This window comes from Epinephelus lanceolatus, chromosome 19, assembly GCF_041903045.1.
Source record: "Epinephelus lanceolatus isolate andai-2023 chromosome 19, ASM4190304v1, whole genome shotgun sequence".
In the NCBI taxonomy this organism is placed as follows: domain Eukaryota; kingdom Metazoa; phylum Chordata; class Actinopteri; order Perciformes; family Serranidae; genus Epinephelus; species Epinephelus lanceolatus.
This window is the reverse complement of record NC_135752.1, coordinates 37,877,440-37,901,248: the sequence shown is the minus strand read 5'-3', so window position 1 is coordinate 37,901,248 and position 23,809 is coordinate 37,877,440. Positions and strand designations below refer to the sequence as shown.

At 40.0% G+C, this 23,809-nt stretch overlaps 2 protein-coding genes and 1 long non-coding RNA gene across 10 annotated transcripts in view; all 3 read right to left on the bottom strand.

Moving 5' to 3' along the window:
* Positions 1 to 3,153, bottom strand: part of sec31a (SEC31 homolog A, COPII coat complex component) — a 30,052-nt gene extending 26,899 nt beyond the window's left edge. For 4 of the 6 annotated variants that reach the window (XM_033647054.2, XM_033647055.2, XM_033647057.2 and 1 more), the window contains exons 1-2: positions 2,970 to 3,143; positions 1,566 to 1,645 (exon numbers count right to left, since the gene is read on the bottom strand). In XM_033647054.2, the coding sequence (XP_033502945.2) occupies positions 1,566 to 1,644 (79 nt within the window). In that variant the 5' untranslated portion in view covers position 1,645; positions 2,970 to 3,143. Of the gene's footprint in view, positions 1 to 1,565; positions 1,646 to 2,969 lie in introns of all 6 variants that reach the window. The other 2 variants (XM_033647056.2, XM_078161839.1) reach the window with 1 other exon arrangement.
* Positions 3,154 to 4,971: 1,818 nt separating this feature from the next.
* On the bottom strand, positions 4,972 to 5,977 carry LOC117270124 (uncharacterized). Its single transcript, XR_004502768.2, has 3 exons — positions 5,722 to 5,977; positions 5,308 to 5,351; positions 4,972 to 5,104 (listed from the first exon to the last, which is right to left on the bottom strand). It is a non-coding gene; the product is annotated as an uncharacterized LOC117270124 (long non-coding RNA).
* A 2,306-nt stretch (positions 5,978 to 8,283) lies between these two features.
* lin54 (lin-54 DREAM MuvB core complex component) lies at positions 8,284 to 22,265 on the bottom strand. 3 transcript variants are annotated; one of them, XM_033647759.2, is made up of 14 exons: positions 22,136 to 22,265; positions 18,236 to 19,011; positions 16,581 to 16,692; positions 16,297 to 16,427; positions 14,195 to 14,350; positions 13,655 to 13,856; positions 13,495 to 13,568; positions 13,215 to 13,409; positions 13,038 to 13,129; positions 12,660 to 12,731; positions 11,591 to 11,693; positions 11,365 to 11,502; positions 11,048 to 11,250; positions 8,284 to 9,352 (listed from the first exon to the last, which is right to left on the bottom strand). In XM_033647759.2, exons 2-14 carry the CDS (start codon positions 18,989 to 18,991, stop codon positions 9,151 to 9,153), a joined length of 2,436 nt encoding a protein of 811 aa, XP_033503650.2. In that variant the 5' UTR covers positions 18,992 to 19,011; positions 22,136 to 22,265; the 3' UTR covers positions 8,284 to 9,150. The 3 variants fall into 3 exon arrangements, with proteins under 3 accessions (XP_033503650.2, XP_078018531.1, XP_078018530.1); XM_078162405.1 differs by lacking the exon at positions 22,136 to 22,265 and adding an exon at positions 21,852 to 21,952; XM_078162404.1 differs by lacking the exon at positions 22,136 to 22,265 and adding an exon at positions 20,717 to 20,829.
* Between the last annotated feature and the right edge of the window lie 1,544 nt (positions 22,266 to 23,809).

Here is a 23,809-nt window from a genome sequence, read left to right as displayed (position 1 = left end):
GACTATAACATTTTGTACAAAGACATGCCTCAGGGAGTTTGTGCTCACCTCTAGTTATGTACTGTAGTTTATCTTAAAGGTCCAGTGTGTAAGATTTAGGGGATATAGTGGCCTCTAGCAGTGAGGACTGCAGATTGCAATCAGCTGAAGAATTCCTTCAGTGTTCAGGAGGATTTTACCACAAGCTGAATTATCCACAGAGGTCTCTTCCTCTCCAAAACAAACAGACCAGGTGATTTAAACCAGTAAAAACACTGAATAAAGAAGTTTCATGTTACAAATCAGTGTTTCTCCTGCGCTGTTCGGCAGCCTTTGTTTTGTGTTTTCCCCTTGCTTTTTTTTCAGCGTGCAGCTAATCCCAATCATTCCTCATCAGCGAGAGTATAAATAAATGAAGGAGGAGTAGTGCTGGTGCCAGTGGGCCAGAAGACTGGGTAAATAAGGGAGAGTGAGAGTTTGTCTCAGTGCTGTGATATCTGGTTGGCTGTGTTTAATCTTTTCTTTTTTTTGTGTGTCCCTGCTACAGGCGATCCGGTTCCCTTTCGGAGCTCGTTTTTCATTGGTGGTCCTTTTTCCCGTTTTCGTTGTAAATAAACGTATTTTAAACTGGCGGTTTGTTTTGCTTGCCTTTTTCTCTTTTTGAAAATTCCCACCACTTCACCGAGTTACTCCCCCCTTCCCCTAGACCTCTCGCAGGGACGTAACATCACCTTATGTGTGATTCAGACGTTGAGGAGATTTTACTGGGAGAGAAATCATCCACAGAGGTCTGCTCCTCTCCAAACAAACAGACCAGGTGATTTAAACCCGTAAAAACACTGAATCAGGCAGTTTCACCTTCAAACAAATCAGTGTTTTTCTGATGCTCTCATCACGGATCGACTGCTAACTATAGTGACTGACGCAACAACACAAATGTCCCTATCTAGAGTCAGTGTTTGGTTTGTCCTTTCAGAGCTACTGTAGAAACATGGCAGTGCAACATGGTGATCTCTGTAGACGAGGACCTGCTCCCTGTGTAGATATAAACGGCTCATTCTAAGATAACGGAAACACAATGATTCTTATTTTCAGGTGATTATACACAAAAGAAAACATACTTCTTATATTGTATTCCATTTCTGCCAATATATCCTCCTAAATCTGACACACTGGACCTTTAAGTCGTACTTAATTACATAAATCACTTTCATTCTTAAGTTAGTGAGTAGGAGTAAATCTGAAGAACTTTTTAAAGCTTATTTTTAATTTAAATGTAAAATTTATCTTGGCTCTGGGCTCCTGCATCTTTGCTATCTTTACATCTAAAAGCACAAGTCTCGGACTTTGTATTTTCCACTGCAGTGTCACTCATTGTCCATCCTCTCATAATGCCAAATAAACTAAACAAAATGCATTTTCTATTACTGACATTTGCCAAAGCATCAAACAGGCAAACAGGTGAGGTGCATGCTCTGTGACTCAGATTAGTTTAAACAGCTGTATGAATGTATGAAGTCAAAAATTATATAATGTCCTGTCACAACACCAGCAGGCGTGTGCTGGTGTTCGCTGCATGCTCATACCTGTTGCTAGGTAGATGGGGTGGTGCTGTGCAGGGCTCCAGCTCTGGATGGCTGTGCGGTTGATCTCTTTGAGTTTCATCCTGGAACAATAAGTTCACATTTTAAACTAACATGCAGTAACTCTAACATGTTTCCCTCCACAGGAATCACCTCAGATAACAGAGCATATTATTTACATTCAGATGATGTGTTAAAGGACAGGTTCACACCTTTTCACGCTCTCATGTTCAAACGTACATTCAGTACATTCGGTTACTGGTTCCTGTGACGTATGTATTAATGTTATGTAACTGCTCCTGCTGTGCATGCAGGCTGTGAAACGATGCCTTGCTAATGTGACTGCAGCGTATGTGTTTAGTGTGACATGTGTGTGTCCCAGACAGTGTTTACTTGCTGGGCCACGTTGGCAGGACAGCAACGCAAAGACGGATTTTAGAAAAACAGACACTGGATTTGTCAACACAGATCAAGAAGCAGCTAAAGTTAATACAGCAGGCCTGCAAAACACAAGCAGTTTGTGTTGAAACTGTTTCAAAGAGGTGTTTAGATGCTCATTTTGGAGGCTGTTGCATTGCATTAATTGAGCGGTGTTTCTATTTTTTACCATACTCTCACTGATATAAGCAGGGTGGACAAAATACTAGCAACACATCCTCCAAAATGGCTGCACAGTTGAATCAACACCTCTCTGAAACAGTTTAAAACTCAACTGCAGGGCTGCATGAGTGTGAGCCAGGTGTACCTAATAAACTGGTCACTGGGCGTAAGTGAGCCTTTAAAGGTTACAGGAGGCACACAGTCAGTGGTGCAGCCTGCATGTGACAGCTTTATAAACAAGTAATTCAGGTTTTATTCCCACTTTAGTGTGGTGTGTGTCCACCTCTCAGCCCAGTGACTGTAATAAACACAGCAGTCAGAGTTACACACAGAGGCCTACAGCCACTGACACTATTCATCATGTGTGTGTTGCATGTTAAAGCTGTGTTGCTGCAGTGAAAATGCAAATAGCATGTAGTTTTTAAGACAGCAGGGAACCAGTCGGCGCTCTTCATTCAAAGGTGAAGTCAGGGAGACATAAAGTAGAAGCTAGCATCAAGCTAACAGCTGATGGACACACACACTGTCTGTGAGGAGCCTCAGGAATGAGAGACATTAAAGTCAAACATCAGAAAACAGGCTCCAGTGTGTTGTCACTGTCTGTACCTGCTCTGCTGTAACATGGTACGGCATGTCCTCGAGCCACAGAGGGGATATTACGTTATGTAGCCTGCTAGCTGGCTGCACAATATAACAGAGTGAAGACAGTTACAGTTACACACACACACACACACACACACACACACACACACACACACACACACACACACACACACACATCTTATTACTCCAACTAAAGCGGCTTACCTTCCCTTTCTTTGCTCCTTCTCACATGAACACACACATAAAATAGGTGACACACACTAACACACTGCTCCGCCCGAACGAGTTCCTCCTTTCGCTTCTGCTTCGGGATTAACGGCTGTAAAAACACAAGAAGGAGGCTACCGGGTCCCGGCTACGGACTCAAGACAGATTTCCACGTCCCCACTGGTCTCCATCAACGTGGCACTAAGCAACAGCCTCCTCCTGCCACGAAGAAGAACAACAGCTTCCGGGGGACGGCTACACCGCTAACCCGGCTAGCATGCTAACTATGCTACGTTAGTTTTACCTAGTCCGGGGCTACGCCTGCTAGCATGCTAACTATGCTAGCTGTAATTATACACTGCTGCACCTACTAGCATGCTAACAATGCTAGCGTTATGTTTTACTAATAAATCTTCTCCTAAAAACAACATAACAATAAATAATAATAAAATATAAATTATAAAAAATATGTAAAAAATAAAATGAGAGACTTTATAAAGACTCGGTCATCCTTTTTTTAAATATACAGGGAAAAGACTCACAAATACTATATTAAATTTAAAGGGATTAATAGACTCCTCTATTATTTATTTAATTACTATTATCCTTCTCTCACCAATATGTCCTGTTCTTGTTTCACATCTCTTTTCTACCAAATTATACATTATTTATTGTTATATTCTTTCAGGCCATTTCTTTTGAATTGGTATTTATTTTCCTTTCTTTTACTCAGATGTTTAGTTGTTGCATCAGTGTCTACTGTAATGAGACTGAGTGTTTCCATATACACTACATATGCATACATAGAAGCTGAACAGTATATAGGGGATCTGCAATCACCTCTTCTAGTATATTGTGTGCTTTGTACATTTTGTCGAAGGGAGCCAAGCCAAATGTTTAGTTCTTGTGGCCATTGTGTGTTATTTTTGTGTTGAAAACTATAATAAAATATTGAGAAAAAGATGCTTTACTAAATAGTCTGAAATAACCACATGTATTCTTTACTATTTTGTTGTACTTTTATTCTGTAATTTATGCTCCATAAGTTCATTTTTTTTGCTTATATTTAATTTGTTTTAATTTTATTCCTTGTAATCATATTTCATGTTTTGATTCAGTGATTTTAATGACTTTTTTTAATTTTTGATTGACTTTTCCCAGTATTTTTGTAATTTACCTTTCATTAAAAATCCATACACAAACCTTACATTTATACTGAATATTTATGATTCATTTAAAAGAAAGTTTTAGATACTCAACCTGAGTAAATACAAGAGAAAAATTGCTCTCTTACAAGTCAAAGCCTCAAATCAAAATTGTGCTTCAGTGAAAGTACAGAACAACAAGCAAAATGTACTGTACATTTTAAATGGTTAACCACTCATCTGCAGAAAAACATTACACTAGCTTTAGGCTGATGCAACAATGTGAAAGCCACAGTTTACTGTTGGAGCTGGTTGACACAGACCTAGTTTTAACTACTTTATATACAGTTCGGGAGCTTAGGCCACTGGTTCCCAACCTAAGGGTCGAACCCCTCCAAAGACCAGATAAATGTGAGGGGCCATTACATGATTAATGGTAAAGAAAAAATAATTTCTGCTGCTCAGATTTACATATTTTGGACTCTAACCTGAGAAGTAAGCGGTGACTCCAAATGTTATGTAAAAGAAGTAAGTATAAAAATACATTATTTCCCTCTGAAATGAAATGAAGCTTAAAAAAGCATCAAATAGAGATGGTCTGTAAAAGTACCTCAATGTTGTACCTACAACGAAGTACATATTGTGTAAAATAATTAATTTCCCACCACTTCCACCCAACTATGATGTGAAAGGATTAATAGGATGATTTCTGCCTATAGATATGTGATATACACATGAAATAAACAGGGACAGTCTGGTGCTAAATGTACAAAATGTAAGAAAGGGCTGTTAACTTTAGCTCCCCACAAATATCCAGCCCTCTCCTGAACAAAACACAACACACACACATCAACTTTGCTTCACAATTTGTATTTATTTGATGATGAATAACTTAAATAGAAGCCAAAACAAACCAGTCAGGTGCACTTTGTAGAAGTAGTTGTGTCAAGAATCACCTGAACTCGCTTTCACCTCAGCAGGTCGACCCTGAAAGAATAATGCAGATATTAAAATGAGACGAAAAATCACACAACCACAACTTCTTTAGTTGGGAGGTGAATGCCAAAAACCCTCATTTAGAAGTTCATGAATAATCTTCCCCAGACATATGAATGGGTCAGATGGGTAGTGATTGGTATAATCATTGGGATGGCTATTCACTTCATTATATAACACACTGCAATACATACATGCATCTGAGGTCCATCTGAGGAGTTCCTTTTCTTCAGATGATCTGTAAAAGACGACACATTGGACATTTACCATCAAACCTGTAGGTGGTGAAATGTGTACACCGAATTACTGCATAAAAACAAGCGTTAGGATTGTAGAATGTATGCCGAATTAAAGAGCTGCTGCTTATACTTCAGAAAGAGATCATGTTTTGTTATTTTAACCAATGAAACTTTGTCTATACGCGAGTTCAGACTAAACACCCTAATCTTTAACAGGAGTTTGGCGTGGCCCGTCACACGCCCTGTCTTTTCTTGACCACGTGCTCTCACGGTTGTCGGTTTACCACGTTAAGCAATCTAATTGTGCCGTCTCCGACACTATATAACCAACAACAGTGTTATAACAGGTTTAATTAATAATTTACTCACCTAATTACCGGACATGGACCTCCATGTGCAGAGATACAACTTCAGCTAACGTTACTGGACGAAACCTCGTTTCAGAATCATGCTAAAAACAGAAGAGCGACCTAGCTAGCTACATATACAGACTAAACTTATTTAATATGCACAAATGCGCACTTCTTAATACTGGTACACGAAATTTAAATGTTCCTGTCTCAAGCATTTCCCTGAAGACGTCCAGCGTGCTGCTACTTCGTTCTGCACCAACCTTCTCCAAGCCTCTTCTTCCTTCATCTTCCTCCTCTTCTGATTGAAAGCTTGACTCTGTGTGCGCTGTCGCCACCTACTGGGCGGGATGAGCTGCTTCTACTTAACTATGAGGAAGGCTGGGGATTCATGCACCCTTCTCCTGTCATTATAAACATTTAATGAAGCCTCCAAGACTCTTAATTACTGACATTATTTTGTAACATGTATATTTTCAATTACTGGATAATATTTTTTTTTATTTCAATCAAAATTGCAGTTCCTAAGAGGCCTATAGGCTGACCAGTGACCCAAAAATAAAGCCTCATTCATACAACCTTGATGGCTGACAATGGTTTAAAGGGCTCTGTCAGGATATCTTTGGTGGAAATATTAATTTCCTTTTCTTTTTGGGTTTTATTTGAGACCATATTTGTTCTTTGAGATGAAAAAAGATGGATCGTTTGTTTTCAAATACAAAACATTTACAAATTTTGATCTAAAAGTGAACTAGGGTTGTCATGCCACCAAATGTTACAGTATACTTCATTTAACATAAGATGGCTGCTGAGATGAGAGTAAGCAAAGAAATTTTTTTTTTCATTAACCCTTTGAAACCTAGAGTGACATCATCTTTCTTGTGCTGCTTTCAGGCGCCGTTCTTGAGTATTCAAACCTTTGAACCCTGAGCAAATGGGTGTAATTTCTTCCAAGAACATGGGAATAAAGGCAACTTGGTGAGAAATGTTTTACAAGTTGCAAACAATTAATAGATTTAGAAAAGTATTTTTAAAAAGCTAAGAACCCCCCCCCCCCAAAAAAAGTATATTTTTTTTAAAATTATTTTTCATCCTTTTCTTATATTTATGTAAATACATTTTAAAATCTTTTTCATTAATTAATTTTTCATTTTTGTCTTATTTCCTTTCGCTGGTCAGGCTTTCTCTGTTTATGGGTTGGTGGGGTTGTTTTCTCTCCTTGTTGGTGCTGTTTGTTTGTTGATGCTCTGTGCATCTTGTTGAATTGTCAATAAAAATACCTTGTTTAAAAATAAAAGCTAGGGAAAAAAACAAAAAAAAAGCTGAGGGAAAACTATATCTATAGTTATCATTATTACATATTTAAAATTATGTTACAGAATTATAATTTTTAAGCTCTTTTTCAAGGTCATTTGTTTGTTTTCAACTGTATTTTCTTTTACTAATTTTCTTGTTTTTAATTTTCTCTATACTAAAAGGCAACTTGGTAAGAAATGTTTTACAAATTGCAAAAAAATAATAGATTAAGAAAATTAGTTTTTAAAAGCAAGGGGAAAAACAACAACAAAAAAGCTCTTTTCTGGGTCATTTCCTTGTGTGTTTGTTTTTAATTCTTTTTTTTTTTTTAATTTCTTGTTTGTAATTTTCCCTACACTAAAGGCAACTTGGAAGAAATGTTTTACAAATTGCAAGCAAGGAAAAAACTATATTATAATTCTCATTATCACACACTTAAGCTCTTTTTCTGGGTCATTTCCTTGTTTGTTTGATTTCATCTCTTTAAAAAAAAAAAAAAAAAGATTTTTTTTCTTATTTTTAATTTTCTCTTTAATTATTTCTTGCTATTTTTTTGGGGTCATTTCCTCTTTTCATTGCTCATCGTCTTCTCCTTCCCGTGTTTTTTAAAGAAACCAAGTCAATTTGCTCAGGTTTTAAGTGGTTAAAGAGAAGTGGAACTAGACCATGCATTCAGGACGCAGTGAAGGAGCAAAACAAAATGTCAGCATTTTCTGTCGGCTCTTTAAAACCAATTAAGACCTCATTTTAAAGATTAATGAATCTGACTCCTTTTAAGACTTTAAGGATCTGAAGGAACTCCATGTTGGAAAGGGCTGTCTGAGCAGCAGGGTAAAGCCTTGAAAATATTAGAAAAAATTTTTTAAGTCACTAAAATGTGTATTGCTGCTGCCCCCGTCCACATCAGTACATTGCTTAGCTTCTGTTGTGACTGCTTCTCCCAGCTTGAGGCATGCTGACCACCATCTACTGTAGGTAATACGCTAATTATGGACATGTACCTCACACAACCCCACTTAAAAAATCCAAACCATACCTTTAAGTGATGCCAGGAAGACAACAAACAATACAACGTTTGAACATGCCAAAGTAAACATTATTATTTACTCCTGTGCCTTACTGCTGTAAGATGTGAAAATGTGCATTAGCTCCCTTATTAGCGCTTCATCTGTGTCCCTCTGACATCACACCAGCCTCGGACACATCACTTAACTATAATTAGATCTGTGTTACGTTAACCTGCTCTCATCTACTCAGGAACATCACTTAACGAGTCGTGTTGGTCTCAGTTGTTTTTCCATTCATGGTGTTTTAATGTACAGTAAGCATGTGACTGATAACAAAACAGCACCAGAGGAAACGTCGACCTCCGCCCAACCAGCCGTGTTCCACCTACTCTGAGCAGTGCTGCGTGTGTGTGTGTGTGTGTGTGTGTGCACATAATGCATTGTGTGTTTGCATTCATCTTACAATTAATTTGCTTTTAGGTGTGAACCTAAATTTGCCTCTACTCATTTTTCATTGAAACAATTTAGCCTAGCGTTGGTTAATAATAATTAACAGCTTGCAGCACTATAAGCCACACAGTTATTAGCGCTCACAATGATTACAAATACTTGTCAAAATAAATATCAAAAGATACACGTTCTGTTTGTCTACCGTAAGCACAGATGATTACATAAAAATTACAGCCATTGCTTTGTCAAAAAGGGAGAAAGAACAAAAAGGAACAGAATAAAATGGAAGAACAAAAGTTGGAGAACAGATTTCATGGGACCCTTGGAGGGAAAGTAAAGTGAAGAAATGTTAAAATCCCTGTTCAGCGCTCAGCTCAGAGTCATTTCTGTCCATCGCAGCCAGGTGAACAAATGTGAGAACAGCTCTAAAGTCCGCCAGAGGCGCCGTGCTCTGTCCATTTGTCCTTCAGTTTGCAAACGTCTGTTCCATGTTTATTATCCCAGCTGGTCTTAGCTTTCCCCAGGCAGGGGAGTCTACTCTCAGGCCATTGTTCTGCCTTTTGTTGAGGGAGACAACCTGTTTCCCTGTAGGAAAGAAACCCCGGGGGTCCGAGACAGAGTGCAGAGTAATCCGTGCCTCTCGGCCCCCGCAGCTGGGTTCAGGTTAGAGGGTGGAGGGAGCCAGAGAGCTCGGCCTAGCAGTTGATGGAGGCACAGTCTGCTTTGGCTTTCCCCGCCGAGCTGATTATCCTCATGAGGCAGTGTCCGAACTCCTCCAGGATCATCCTCTCTGCTTCCACCTGAGGCTGGTGAGTCTGTTCGGCCTTTTTGGCCTGTTCCAGCAGACACTCGCACGTCGCTTCAAGCACCTCCTTTGTGACAAACGTGTACGGCAGCCTGCAGGGGACAGGAAAAGAGAGACAAGTTAGAAAACACATCATCCTTCATGTCATCAGCAGGCCCTCAATCAGATGTTACAGTCATTTAGTGTTTAGGCCTGTGTCAAATGTCCTCAGTTTATAATCATATTAAGTCAACCTCATCCTGTTTCTGTAAGTCAAGGTTTGGTTGACTAAAAGCCCGGACATTTTAGTCTAATCTAAGGCTGCTCTCAGCCCTAGAGTGGTCTCCTTCGGTCTGTTGTATAATTGCCTAGAGCTGGTTCATGTTCTCACGGCAGCATTTACAAGAGGACTAGATCAAATGCCTTGTGTGAGAAAGCTGCTCTTGATTGGTCAGAATTTCCATGTGGGAAAAATCCAGGAAGTAAAGCAAACGTTGAAGAAGAGTACACTTGCAAGATAAATGTGACACTTTCTAATGTCACAATGGAGGGACAACTACGCAGGTTGATTTTAGCGCTGCTCATCGTGGACTATATTGCTGTCATTGTTCATTTTAGTCAAAGCATACAGTTTGAAAACGAGGCGCGGCTCCAACTAGAAAACAATGTTTTGATGCATTGGATGTGCTGAATGTGCATATTAAGGCAGTACAGGAGGAGGTGCACATTAATAATCCTCCAGGACTGTAACATGCTCATGTTTAACCCAAACAATGTGTCATGTGACTGCAGTTGCTTCACATCCAGGTCGGAACACCTTCTCACCACAAACCAACCGCACCAGAGTTCCTTTGGAACCAGACTGAGACCACCTGTTCAAGAAGGTCTCGGTCCGGCTGTTTTGGTGTGTTCACACCTGAGTGTGATTGCTGTGTTCAGTTTAGAGTCACCAATTAACCTGCATGTCTTTGGACTGTGAGGAAACCGGAGTACCTGGAGAAACCCGTGCCTAAGGGCTCCCCCACCCCAGGTTCAAACCAGGAACCCACTTTCTGTGAAACAGCAATGCTAACCACTGGTTTTTCCTTGTCGCATGACATGCATTACACATTGCTGCGTACCTCAGGGTACAGCTGTCGTGCCCTTAAAAACAGGCACTTGGGAACACGTGTGCACCACTTTGGCATACCTCTGGCTTTATAGCATGGCCTCACAATGGATTTGAGGGCACAAAAACATGGTATGTGTCTGGGCTGTAAAAATGCAGCTTCTAAAAAAGCAGTGCATTGGTTTGATTTATTTTCGGAGCCTCATTTTAACAAAATGGACCCAAATGTCATCCTGTTTATTTCTACTAACCCCTGTTTTTGTCACTCTTAACTTTAACTTATGTACGTTCCTCCAAGTTCTTTCGACTGAGCTCATGGTGCGTTGCTGCTGTAGTCATGATATGCAGCACAAGACAAAGAACTGCAGCACTGGGAGAGGAAAAAACAACCCACAAAAAATAATTTGTCTCTTCTTCTTTGTCAAAGACATTAAAGTAAATTACATTTAAGTCTTGTCGTTTTCCGTTAACAGTTAGTTATAGATTGCATTTAATGACGGTGCCGTGTCGTCACAATCATAGAAAAAAAGGTCGCTGCCGAACATATTTAATCATAGTTTTTGTTAACAGCATTAACACCGTTGCACACAGACTAAACTCAGAATTCATCAAAGGACTCTGAGTTATAATCCCAATAACAATCATGTAATTGTTCCTCAGCTGCTCCTGTAACTTGTAATTGAGGTAAGTGTCACAGTACCTCCCGCCTCCACTTGAAATAACGGGCGTCGTCCTCATGAGCAGGTCTGAGATCTGTGACGACAGCTTGGTCTTCGCTGCAGTTTGCTGCTGTACTCTCACTTCTGCTGCATCTGCCAAGTGCATCAGCGTCTTCCTCTCTGGACTCTCCTCAAAGTTCTTGCAGCCGATGCACTTACAGATGGACGAGCACATGATCTTCGCCTTCGAGGTGAAACAAAGGAAACATAAACAACAGTTAGAGAGCCACAAACAAAACAAGGGTTTCACAGTTACATTAAACAGCTCCTGCAAACGCTGCGGCGAAGGCAGACCCACCTCGTAACACTCGCAGTAGTTCTTCAGGCAGCCTGAGCGTTTGCAGTTGCAGCCTTTGCTGTGTCGACGGTCCGACTCGCCCTCTTTGCCTTTACCGATTTTAGGTTTGAAGGCCTCCGGGTTCCGGTCCAGACACGTCTGTGAAAACACATTTTCACCTTAATTCATCTGTTTGACAGGATGGACACTGGGTCCACCAACACATCTGGCAAACTCCTGACTTTACCTTTATAGCTTTGAGACGTTCTGTTTCATGCTCCAGGTTATTGAAGCAGTTATTGCAGTTACAATTATTACAGAACTCTCCGTTTGCAAAGCAGTCACAGTATCTGGGGAAGAAAAACAGAGCTCTGCTTAGTGAAACATTCGGAATAAGAACATACAGTGGTACCAAAACACAAACTGAAGTAGACCAACATTTCTTGTTAACATTTATTTCCATCAGCAATTAATTATGGAGAATGAAAAATGATGCTATCAATAAATAAATAAATGTATAAATACAAAAATAATAAATACATAAAATAAATACATGTACAAATAAATACAGGAATAAATTTTAAAAAAAAGTATAAAATACAAAAATAAATAAAATACAAAAATAAATACACACAAAAAACTGAAATAAAGAAATACAGGAATACATAAATAAATATGGATATAAATAAATGAAAAAATATAAATAAAATAAATAAATATAGGTTTAAATAAATACAAAAATAAAAAAATCTAAAAAAAATAGAGAAATAAAAAGATAAAATATGAAAATAAATGTATAAAAAACAGAAAAAGAAATTAAAAAATACAGAAATAAATAAATAAGAGAATAAATAAATGTATTAAAAAATACTGTAACAAATAAATACGGAAATTAATAAATGAAAAATTAAATGCTGAAATATGGAAATAAATAAATAAATAAAACTAGATAATTAAACAGGACACAAATATCTTAAATTCCTTTCTACATTTTTTTACAACTATATTTATTCATTTATTTATTTATTTTTGTTGATGAGGTAGGAGGATCCTACCCTCTGTCTATAGCAGGAGTTGTTTCAAGTCTGTTGATCCAAACACGCATGGCAGATATTTATTTATCCCCTTTTAAAACCTTATTTATTTCAGCATTTATTTATGCCCGTATTTATTTTTGCTTGATACTTAACATTTTCCATCCTCCACATTTAACACAGCAACACATACAGGTCGTGGTGTATCTACACAGTCTTGGCAAACAAACACAACACCTGAAAAGACAATAGTAAACAGGTCTGAGAGACAGTCGTACTTACAGTTTGAGACACTGTGACTTGGTGCAGTTACATGGTTTCCTCGGCCTTGAGGTCGTCTCTGCTGTTGACAAGCTGTGAATGAACGCCATTGAATAATATTAGTTACTTTATTTAAAATCAAATCAGTCAATTAGTATAGCTTAGTTAGTTCTATGGTCTTCATTTTTAAAATAAACTTAAGTCACAGAATGTAGTTTACAAAGGTTTTTCAAGTAGATAAGAAAACGTTTCCATTAAGCCCAAATTCCTATTTTAGCTCACACTACATTTTTATTCTATTTTGAAGAAAACAAAACAATCAAACAGTTTTTAAGATAAATGGTTTAGTTGCTCTGTTCCACATGATCCCATAAGAACTGCATTTACGTCCCTCCTTACCCATTGAGTGGCAGTTTGGCCTGAGTCTGGACCCCAGTGGACGCCGGGAAACCAGAGCTGCTGGCGAGGGTCACAAACGGCGTCTGCTGGAGCTACAGGAGAAGCAGGTAACACATCAGAGGACGCTCATTATGGATACCAAAGACCTTTAAAACACACACCAAAAACACCACTCACCTGTGTGACATATTGTGCTGGCACGACGGCGTAGCCCACGTTCCCACCTCCTGGAGCTGGAGCCAGAACGGTGCCTGGAGGGAGGCTGGTGAAGTTGGGCTGGATCTGGGGTAGCGGAGTGGCAGGCATGATCAGGCGTTGCTGGGTCTGTGTGGTGGTTACTACGGCTGCTGATGTCAAGGGCTTCGGTGCCATCTGCAGGGAATATGATCCATGAATGCAGCTCGGGAGACACTTCACAGTGAAAGCTCAGTTTGAATAAAGATTTACAGAAAGTTACCTGCTTGATGGTCTGTGCTGGGACGATGGGGACAGACATCCTGACTGCTCCTGTGCTCACCACCATGGGTTTAGCTGTGAGACATTAAGAAGTGTAAGCTGCCACAGAAAAGCTCCCACCGGTGTCACCCGGGTTTGTTACACAGCTATAAAAAGGTCACCTGTCTGTATGGAGCTGGTGCTGGGACCGCTCGGCTGCGTCGAGCTGCTCGCTGTGGTTGCTGTGACGAGGCGGACGTAGTGGAACCTGCTACCTGGAACCTGAATCTGCTGCACATTTGGCTGGGTGGCCAGCGGGATGATGGTCTTGAACTGGGAGCCACTGACGCCTCCCACGGCCACAGACTGCACCGGTTTGATACTCTGAAAGATTCAGATACAACAGCAGACAAAGCTTTAGGTATAAATGGTGAAACTTTGCAGGAGAATCAACGACAGCAGGAGTCAAGTTAAACCTTAAACTTCAAGTATGTTGTGACAGATTTACAGATAAGTCAAACCTAGTCTCACTTAGCCTGACCTATCTCTACAGTGCTGTGTCAGCGCTGCAGAAAATACTAATTTCAAAAGTATCTGCACCTTTATACTACACAAACACTCCTTTAAACATCCCCACACACTTCACCGTCATCTGTTTCTAGTCCAGAGCAGACACGTCTTACTCCAGCTGACAATAAACCACCTCTGTGCTCTGATCTTACCTGCGTCGTGGTCTGGCTGGTGGCCACCTTGACTGGAGATGCAGACGTGGACTGTTGGACTGTGAGGATCTGCTGGCCAAGTGCTACATTGACAGGGAGCGTCACTGACTTCTGGGAGGCGCTGGAGGTCGGGGAAGCCACAGACACTACAGTCACCTGGCAGGGACACACAAGGAGAGCGAAGCATGATCAGTCCAGCTACTGACCTGATAGATATTTTAATATTCTCACATGATATTAATGTTCGGCCCAAACATATCAGTGTAACACATGAAGCTGGAGGCCAATATAGTTCTCAAACAATAAAGTATGAATGCTGCATGTGCTGCAGAACCTGAATGAAAAGACAACTGAAACGTAGCCTTAAGAACAACAGACCTTTGTCACAGAGGATATTCTGACTTGGCAAACACAGGTGGATATCATAACATTAACGATGGCTGTATTGCATGTAGGTGTGTCTGCTGCACGGCTCTGGTTTTGTGCAGACTGACTGACAGACACACTTTAAGGAACATCGTTAAGGTTATTCATGACACCTGTGCTTCACCTGCTACAAATCAAAATGTCCTATTACTTGCAATAAACTTTATGAAGCAAACAACATTTCGGTCATCAGACCTTCATCAGTAAAAGAAGAAAGAGCATATCGAAGCATATACAGATAACGTCTACTCAGCTGAGGCCAATCAGAGACCATGAGCTGACATCGCAATCAGTCCCAGTCTGTGTGTGTGGGTCTGCACCATTACCTGCCGGCATATGCTAGCGGTGCGCCGAGTAGGTGGACTCTGTCTGTCCACTCTCTCCATTTGATGTGTATTGCAGCCGGCAGATGAGCCAGATCTGCCGCCAAAGTTTGAGTGGCAGGAGCAGCATATACATCACCACGACCACATGGCTCATACAACCGCAAACAAATCAAGGGAGATTGATAAGACAGAGAACCGATGAATGTCATTCAGGCTTACATTGAATCAAATTGTGAACGCCATTGCCACTAACATGGCTTCTGGCCTGTAGGCCGATATTGTTGTTTGTTTTGTCTGACAATCACATAGCTGCTGCCGCTGGCTGACACATTACACTCCTGTTAAACTTTCCCAGCACTCGCAGTGACATGTTAAGCAGTGCAACAGCACACTGAAATGAAGCGGATCCTGTGTTTATCCTGTAAGAAGGCACCTCCCACCATCGAATATGATCACTTTTGGCAATAACTGCATCAATATACACTCTGAATAATATAATTTTAAAAAATCTATACAAAAACATATCTAACAAGTCAGCGATCATGTCAGGCTACTGATAAATCTCAGGGCAAAACCATTACAGTAACACTTCACCGCACACACACAGCTCCAAACAGGAGGCGGTCATGTTCTTTGTTCTTTTATTTGACCTGATGAAGACCCGCTGACTGAAATATTATTCGCTTAATAAAGTTCATTGCAAGTAAAAGGACAGTGTGGGGGAATTCTGATTTCTTCACCTATGGACAGTAGGGCTGCAATGATTAGTCGACTAATCGATGACTGATCGACTATTAAAATAATCGGTGACTATTTTAGTAGTCGACTAATTGGTTTGAGTCATTTCTCATAGAAAAGTACTATAAAGTCCCCCAAAATACTCTTACTGCAGCTTGTTACGTTCAGATATTGGCAGCTTTACACACTCTCCCATGACGGTGAACTAAAACCCTTTGGCGTGAGTACGAAACAAGACATTAGATGACGTAATTTTGGGGTTTGGGAGAGACAGACCGACATTTTTCAACATTTTAACACATTTTTCGATAAAATTATTAGTCGACTAATCGAAGAAATAATCGACAGATTAGTCGACAATGAAAATAATTGTTAGTTGCAGCCCTAATGGACAGTTTCCTCCTGCGCACCTCTCTAAAAGTTTTTGAAGGTGTGTATGAGCTTCCACATTCTAGTTTTACAAGTCTAAATATTTTGAGTTGAAAATGGCAGTGATGGTATTTCTATGCACCTGCAGCTTTAATTTAATTAAACTTAAAAAAGAGGGAAAGACTTCACTGACATAATTATAATCCCTTGTTTGGTAAATGAGGAGCAGTGTGTAGGATTTACCTTGCTGGGAGTCTTGAGGGGTGATATAGCGATCTTTTTGCCGGGAATACTTTGTATTGTTGTGTTGTGGGACTCAGAGAGGTTGATGGTCCTCGGAGGCATCCCCGGGGAATTCTGTGTCAGGACCCGCCCTATGAACACACAGCACAAGATTTCAGAAAATATGGCTTTGTTAAACCTGAAACTGAGTTTAAAACATTTTAAAAACTGTGTAGTCTCAACGTAACCAACACAAATATCAGCAGTGAACAATAATGACACTACAAAGATGCAAATAGACATACCTGCAATAACAGGAGACACTGACGTCTGAGGACTGAGACCTTTGCTGTTCACGGTTTTTGTGATGATGAACTTGATCGGTGCGGCTGAGGACACTGGTGTCTTCTTAGCAATCTGTGGAGATATTCATTAAGAGTTGGTGTTCACACATTCACAACTTAAAGGGCGCATACATCTAATTTTTTTAGATTTTAAGCAAACTTCTGTCACACATGCAAACAGATAAAAGTCTTCAGTTACAGAAAAGCCTCAGCACAGGTCACAATGTAGTACTTCATATTAAAAGATTATTGTTAGCTTTATTTCATGTTTGATTTTCTCTCTATATTATTGCTTTATCTTAATTATTCTGAATTTAACTGACCAGCTTTTGCTTACCATGTGTACAGCACTGTACATGGGTGCATCAAACTATAGATCATTTGTGTTTTATTCAAGCAAGCTCACTATCCTCTGAAAAACTCTGACTCTGCAGCTCATGACATAATTCCATGATTAAAAAATGTAAACAAAGAGGTAGTTAATTGTTGACGAATCTGACTTGTTGCTCTCCTAGTACACATAAAAGAGACAGGTAAACACAAGATAGTCAACAGTCACAGAGACAAATCTAGGGAAGCTACAGCGGGTTCAGAACAGAGCAGCTTGGCCTGCCCTTCAATATACACCAACAGTCAATCTAAACGACATCCATAATAGACTTTAGAGGCACTTCTGTCTTTTGTTAGGAACATTACCAAACTGAAAATCCACAATTGTTCGTATAGTAAGCTCAAAGTTAGCTCTGACACACTCTCATACCTCACCAGACATGCTATGAGGGGTCACTACACTAACCTGCCCGAATAATCAATCTACTGTTTATCATTTTATGCATTTCCCAGTAATTAGTGTGTAGCTGCTGACATGTTGAGGCAGAGGGTACTGTCTGTAGCTCTGGTTGAGGGTGAGAGGCTGTCAGCAGATAAACAGAGATCTGTGTGGGTACATGAGACCCTAAAAAGAGGCTGGATCATGGGGAGTACCACCAGTTGGTCCAGGAGCTTCTCCTCCGTCATGGACGTTTACAGGCATATTTTAGGATGACTCAGGGGCAGTTTGACAACCTGCTGTCTATCAACGGGTCTAGCATAACAAAAATTTGAACAACGGGAAAAAAGCAGAGATGGCATGGGAAAAAATGCCAGGCTCCTAGAGCGCAGAAACACGAGGCGCAACACAAAAACAGCGAGCAAACAGCTTCATTCTCATTAAAAACAATTACAAAAAGCCGCCTCCAGCTGCTAAAACACTTTCTGTGTGATCAGGGCCTAAAGCAAGGTTTAATAAAGAAGTAAAGAAGTGAAGCAGGTCCTCATGACTGTTAGATCTTAATGTATATCAATGACCTATAGTAACCCTTTACTGTGTACTAAGGTGAATGTCCGTGGCTGTTCACACTAGATATTGATGTGCTTCAGTGACCTACAGTAACCCTTTACTGCGGACTGACATGATATAAACACACATGTTCTGTTGTATGAGGTAATCACACAGCGAAGTATACTAACATGAGTATAAAATGTGGCAAACTATAAAATGCTTATGATATTAAATTGTCAAATAACATCAACATCAATGTGAATAAATATTGCACGACAGCACAAATCAGTGTTACCTGTACGGTCTTCAGCTGCTGGGCCTGTAGTGTGGTCAGCTGGTTGCCAGCACTCCCGGCCACCGGCTTCAGCTCCGACCTCCCTCCAATAGTCACCACTTTAAACTGTGGCGCTTGAGATTTGGCATCTCCTGAAGTCTGTGAAACGCCAGCCTTGCTGCCTGTGTGGGGCAACTGCAGCACTATGGGCTGCCCCGACTTTCCTATTGCTGTCACCAAAAGTTTTTGTCCTTCCTGCTTGATGACCTGGGGCTGAGTACCTGCAGCCTTCGCCGCCTCTGTGGCTTGAGATGAGGCCACCTTGTTGAGAATAATCTGGTGGTTTGCAGCAGAGATGGTAAACGGAGCCGTGAGCTTCTGTAACCCACTTGTGGAGATACTAGTCCCAGTCAAACTGTCTGTCGTTTTCGTGGTGGCTATGGAAGTAGCCAGGGCTGGTTTGAGGGTAAGAAGGGATGCAGACGTGCTGGAAATTGAGATAGGAAGCTGACTTCCGGAGCTGATGCTGAGCGTGGAGTCTGAGGTGGTGGAGGTGGTGAGAGCCTGAGTGTGTTCTGTTGAAGTGGCATCTGCACAGAGGCTCAGGTTTTCTGCAGCTATGGGTGTATCCGTCTCCATCGGGACCGGTGCGTCATCGCTGGGCTCTGACTGGACCGTGGTGCCGTCGGGTTGGGACTGAGGGATGTCCTCTATCGCCTCAGTGTCCATGATCTCATCAGGAAGGAGGCTGTTGAGCTCTGGTGACACCACATCCATGCTTGCAAAGTCTCAGCTCTCTGTTAATCCCAAAAGAATAATGCAGTTAGTCAAAGACATGCACATATAATTCGTAGCTTTTAAAAATGTTAATTATTTTTAATCAGTTAGGTGAAAATATTTTAACCAGATTTCAGAAAAATATGCGCTAACTGAACTAAATGCACCATGATGCCTGATGCACACAACATACATCACAGACACAGGGTTCTCACACATTTTCATGGACAACATTTCCAAACTTTTCCATGCCTTTTCAAGGACCCATAATAAAGATTTTTTTCTTGCCTGACTTGTCCGACATTTTTTAATCATATCAGATCCAAGCTCTATTTAAACATAATTACAGTTAGCTGGCATACAGGAGAAAATGTCAGTGTCACAAACTGACGCATATTAAAGCTACATTAAAATGCACACAACATATCACAGACACGGGGTTCAAACTTTCCCATGACTTTTCGAGGACCAATAATAAAGATTTTTTTTTCTTTGCCCCACTTGCCCAGAGTTTTTCAATCCCCTCCAATTCAAACTCTATTTAAACATAATTCGAGCTAGCTGGCATACGGGAAGGGAGAGACAAACCCAGGGAGAAAATTACTGTAAATATGAAAATATGAAGGCGATGGTGAACAAAACATCGTCACTCATTGATGCATATTAAAGCTACATTATGTTGACAGCTAAGGAAAATTAATTTGCTGTTATTTCACACTAAGTGAAGCGTTATATACGGAAGATTATTTATAGTTTCTTACTTTATTAATTTCATTATACAAAAAAATTCAATGACTTTTTCATGTTCTCCATTACTGTGGGAACCCTGCAGACAATGTGTTGATTAATCTACCTACTGTACATTCATATGTATGTGTATATATACATGTATATATGCAACCCCACCTAGACTGAGCCTAACCAGACCTGTTGACCTGTTTATATTTTTATGATCCATACTGTTCATCTGATTCTGGCATTGTATACATTTTGAATTTGCACCTTATTGTTTATCTTAGACCAGTGGTACTCAATTTACAGCCTGTGGATGCTGGGTGGCCTGCTGACCATTTTTCTATTCACAATTAAAACGAATTAATCCACACAGCCATTTTTTTAGTATGTTGAATGTAAAAGGTGCAAGAAAGCATGAAACAAAAACCAGAATAGAGCTTGCTTAAAAAAAACAAAAACAAATAAATAAAAAAAAGCCAGGAGGGTCCCACAGACCCCCTAAGAGAGGTCTGGGATGAGACCCGAATGTCCTCCAATCCTACAAACACCCCTGTGCAGGGATGCTGCATCTACCTTTGCCTCCTTTATTCATTTTACCTGATAAATATTATAAACGTTTTGTTATTAACTGACCCCTGGTCTCCTATCATTTTCCAAAAGCGTGTTGAGTATCCCTAACCTATATTTTTATATTTGCACTCTTCCCATTTTGTATCGCAGGATAAACAGCTATAATTATATTTCAATCATTTACTCATAGTTGTTGCATTCAATTGCAATAAACAAGATGTACAATTCAAAAATACATACTATTAACTTCTGGTGTATTGTTCTACATCACTAACAGAAATGCATCACTGGACAACAGTGCAGACTGTTTACAAAATGCTTTGCAAGAAAATAAACAAACATGCAAGGCAAGTGAAGCTAGCGAGTTAGCCACATTCACAGCAAAAAAAAACACCCGGTTTGCTAACTTTATGCAGATACCTGTGTATTAGTTTCAGTAATCACGTGAGGTTTAATCAATGGAGGGGTGCACACGAGTCACGTTTGACACGGCCTGACAGCTGATGCTGGGTTAGCTAGGCCGCAGCGATCATCTCAGGCGTATCTTTGTCCTGCAGCACTCCACTCCCAACATTAATCCACCGAAACGCACATATGAACCCTACCCACCACACACACACACACACACACACACACACACACACACAGCTAACTGCTCTGATTCTTTCCATGTAAGCGACCGAGACAAACCCTCCTGAGCTGGACTCGTCAGTGTGTGCAGACCCGGAGCAGTGGTCCCATCTGGGGCAAAGACTGAGCAAAAAGCGACAAGCTGCTTGCTGGCTGCGTTACTATTTCAGGCCGGGGTTGGATTTCGAAAGATCCGCCATTTTTACCTCGTCATCAACTCTGTTAGCTCCCCGGCTAACACTGAGCTACTGATAAGGAGGGGATGCATTTAATATTATTTACATCCAGCGCAGACACCCACACACAGCAAAACACATCAGCTAACACACATCAGAGCTGAGGATCATACTTGCTGGTGACTGTGAGCTATTAGCAAGTAACTAACTCTTTTATCTGCAGACTCTGACAACGTAAACAATGCTAGCCTTCAGTAATTCCTGCTGTCACTTGAGACATCCATATGGATCAGGACATTTTAGGTCCAACAATGCACTTAATATAACTGCACCTATAGATCCACATACCGGCATGTGTAGCCTGTGCTTTGGGGCTGTGAATCAAGTTAGCGTGGCCTAACCTGTTATTAATGACATACTGTAGTCCTGTTTTGAACCAGTGAAGACACACTATCAAGATCCGTCTCTAAACCAAACAAACGTCAGATACAATATGAGGTTTAACGCTAATTAAATGCTACATAACCAGCTAGCAGCAAAGATAACAGCTATTATGTGCTGTTATGATTTCTGACAGCTTACAGGAACAATTAAAGTGCATGAATCGCTTTGCCACCAGATTAAAACAACTTTCAATACGCGTGTTCAGCTAACTTAGCTTTTACTTTTCATCTGCGGACGCATTAAGTTGGCGTCACATTAGCACCAATTTAGCTCTAAACTGTCTCATAGTACACAGTAAACTTTACCTCAGTTAACACAACACTGTAATAGATTAGTTCAAGGTTATATCTTGGTTTCTGTGCTCTACACTGGTGCCCAGCCATCGCTATCATCTTCATCATCAGCCTCATCAAGACAGCCAGCCCAGCGGGCAGGACAACTGTACTAGCAAACTTGCTGAGCCTGCTAACCTAAGCTAGCTAGCACAACATTATATCTCAACATTAGTACACAGTGTTCAGAGTGAGCAGCTTCCTGCCGGGTGAAGTGTAGCGGGACGTGGAGTGGGTCAACACACAGACACGCTTACCGGAGATTTTTACGCTGGGCGACGTTTCCAGATAAAACGAGGAAAGGAAAAGGCGATTGTTCAAAATACCGCGCCGAGCGCCATTCCTCCCTGACATTTCACAAGTCGACCACGCCCTCCGTGCCATACGTCACCGTGACGTCATTCTTAAAGGCGCAGAACACCTTGACACCAGAATGATGTTTTATCTGTTGGAATAAAAACATTAAAAACACAATTTTGCCAATTATAAAATAGGTAGAAAATATATTTATCATTTAGAATCGCAAACTAACTCCACAAGAAAGATAAACAAAGCTCTACAAAAAAAAAAAAATCAAGTACATAGGGCCACCAGTACTAAGAATTACAAAGGGTATAAGAGATCCAGTAAATTCTACACAAATAGCGACAAGAAAAAAAATTATACCAAAATAAGAAGGGGAAAAAAAGAATAAACAGTGTTTAAGTATCACAAAACAGAAGCATATCTATTCTTTTATATATATTTTGTGAAGTGAAGTCACATGCGATTTGAAGACAACAATATGCAGAAAAATATAAAAATAACAGGGCCAATGCTGCTAAATAGAACAAGGATAATATCTTTATTAATGTTCATTATTTGATTTTAATTAAAATACAGTAGATTCATTTTTCTCCCCTTCTAGCAGAATGGGTTTGCAGAGAAATCATTTTACAAACTGGTTAAAACAAATAGTATTACTTGATATATGTGATATATATACTACTATCACTATTATTACTACCAATATTAATCAGCCCTAAATAAACATATAGGGAGGATGTGTGTATCTGGCAGTATGGTTTTGTGCACTTATGCATTCAGTGGTGTTTCCTGCACATATTTTGTTAAGAGCTACTTTGGCTAGATTTGATACCTGAAATATTAACTCTCAGCATGTGAAAACCTTATCATATATAGCACACTGTAACTGTCAAAATGCTGTTCTTTAAAAAATGTTTTTCGTACATTGTGTATGTATACAGTAACCTTTACATACCCATCACATCCATGGCAGACTACAATAATCAGCTTCATTATGTTTTGCCTGCAGCCCCAGAAAACATCTTTAATTACACACAAACGTTAAGCATCAACTTCATTCTTTTATTCTGCACCAGGGGCTGGGGAAACACAGTTATTTCTCTGTGTACTTTACTGTATATATACATATGGGGGACAGCAAAGTCTCTTTCAACTCCTTTCTTATATGCACAGAAATAATATAGATATTTAAACACAGTTTGGCGACCCTCTGCAAAGAAGGGCTGGAGCCATGGGGCAGTGTCAGCTTTGCCCTGTTGGTAATCTAGTCTTGGAATAGAACAGCTAAATAGATGGCAGGAATCACTGATGGAATGTAAGTAAGTATGGGCTTAAATACAATTTTAAGGTACTTGTACTTTACTTGAGTATTTCCATTTTATGCTGCTTTATCATTTTTCCTTCTATATTTTGGAGACAAATATTCTACTTTTTACACCACTACATTTATTCAACAACTTTAGTTACTTTGCAGAGTTGGATCATTAAATACAAAATGCAACTCAACTAATAAATTATGATGTATTATTATATAGGTTAAAATACCACATAGTATATAAAGTAAAATTAGCCCCACGTTAAACAGCTGAAACATTAAAAGTGATGAATACACACTAATGCATCAT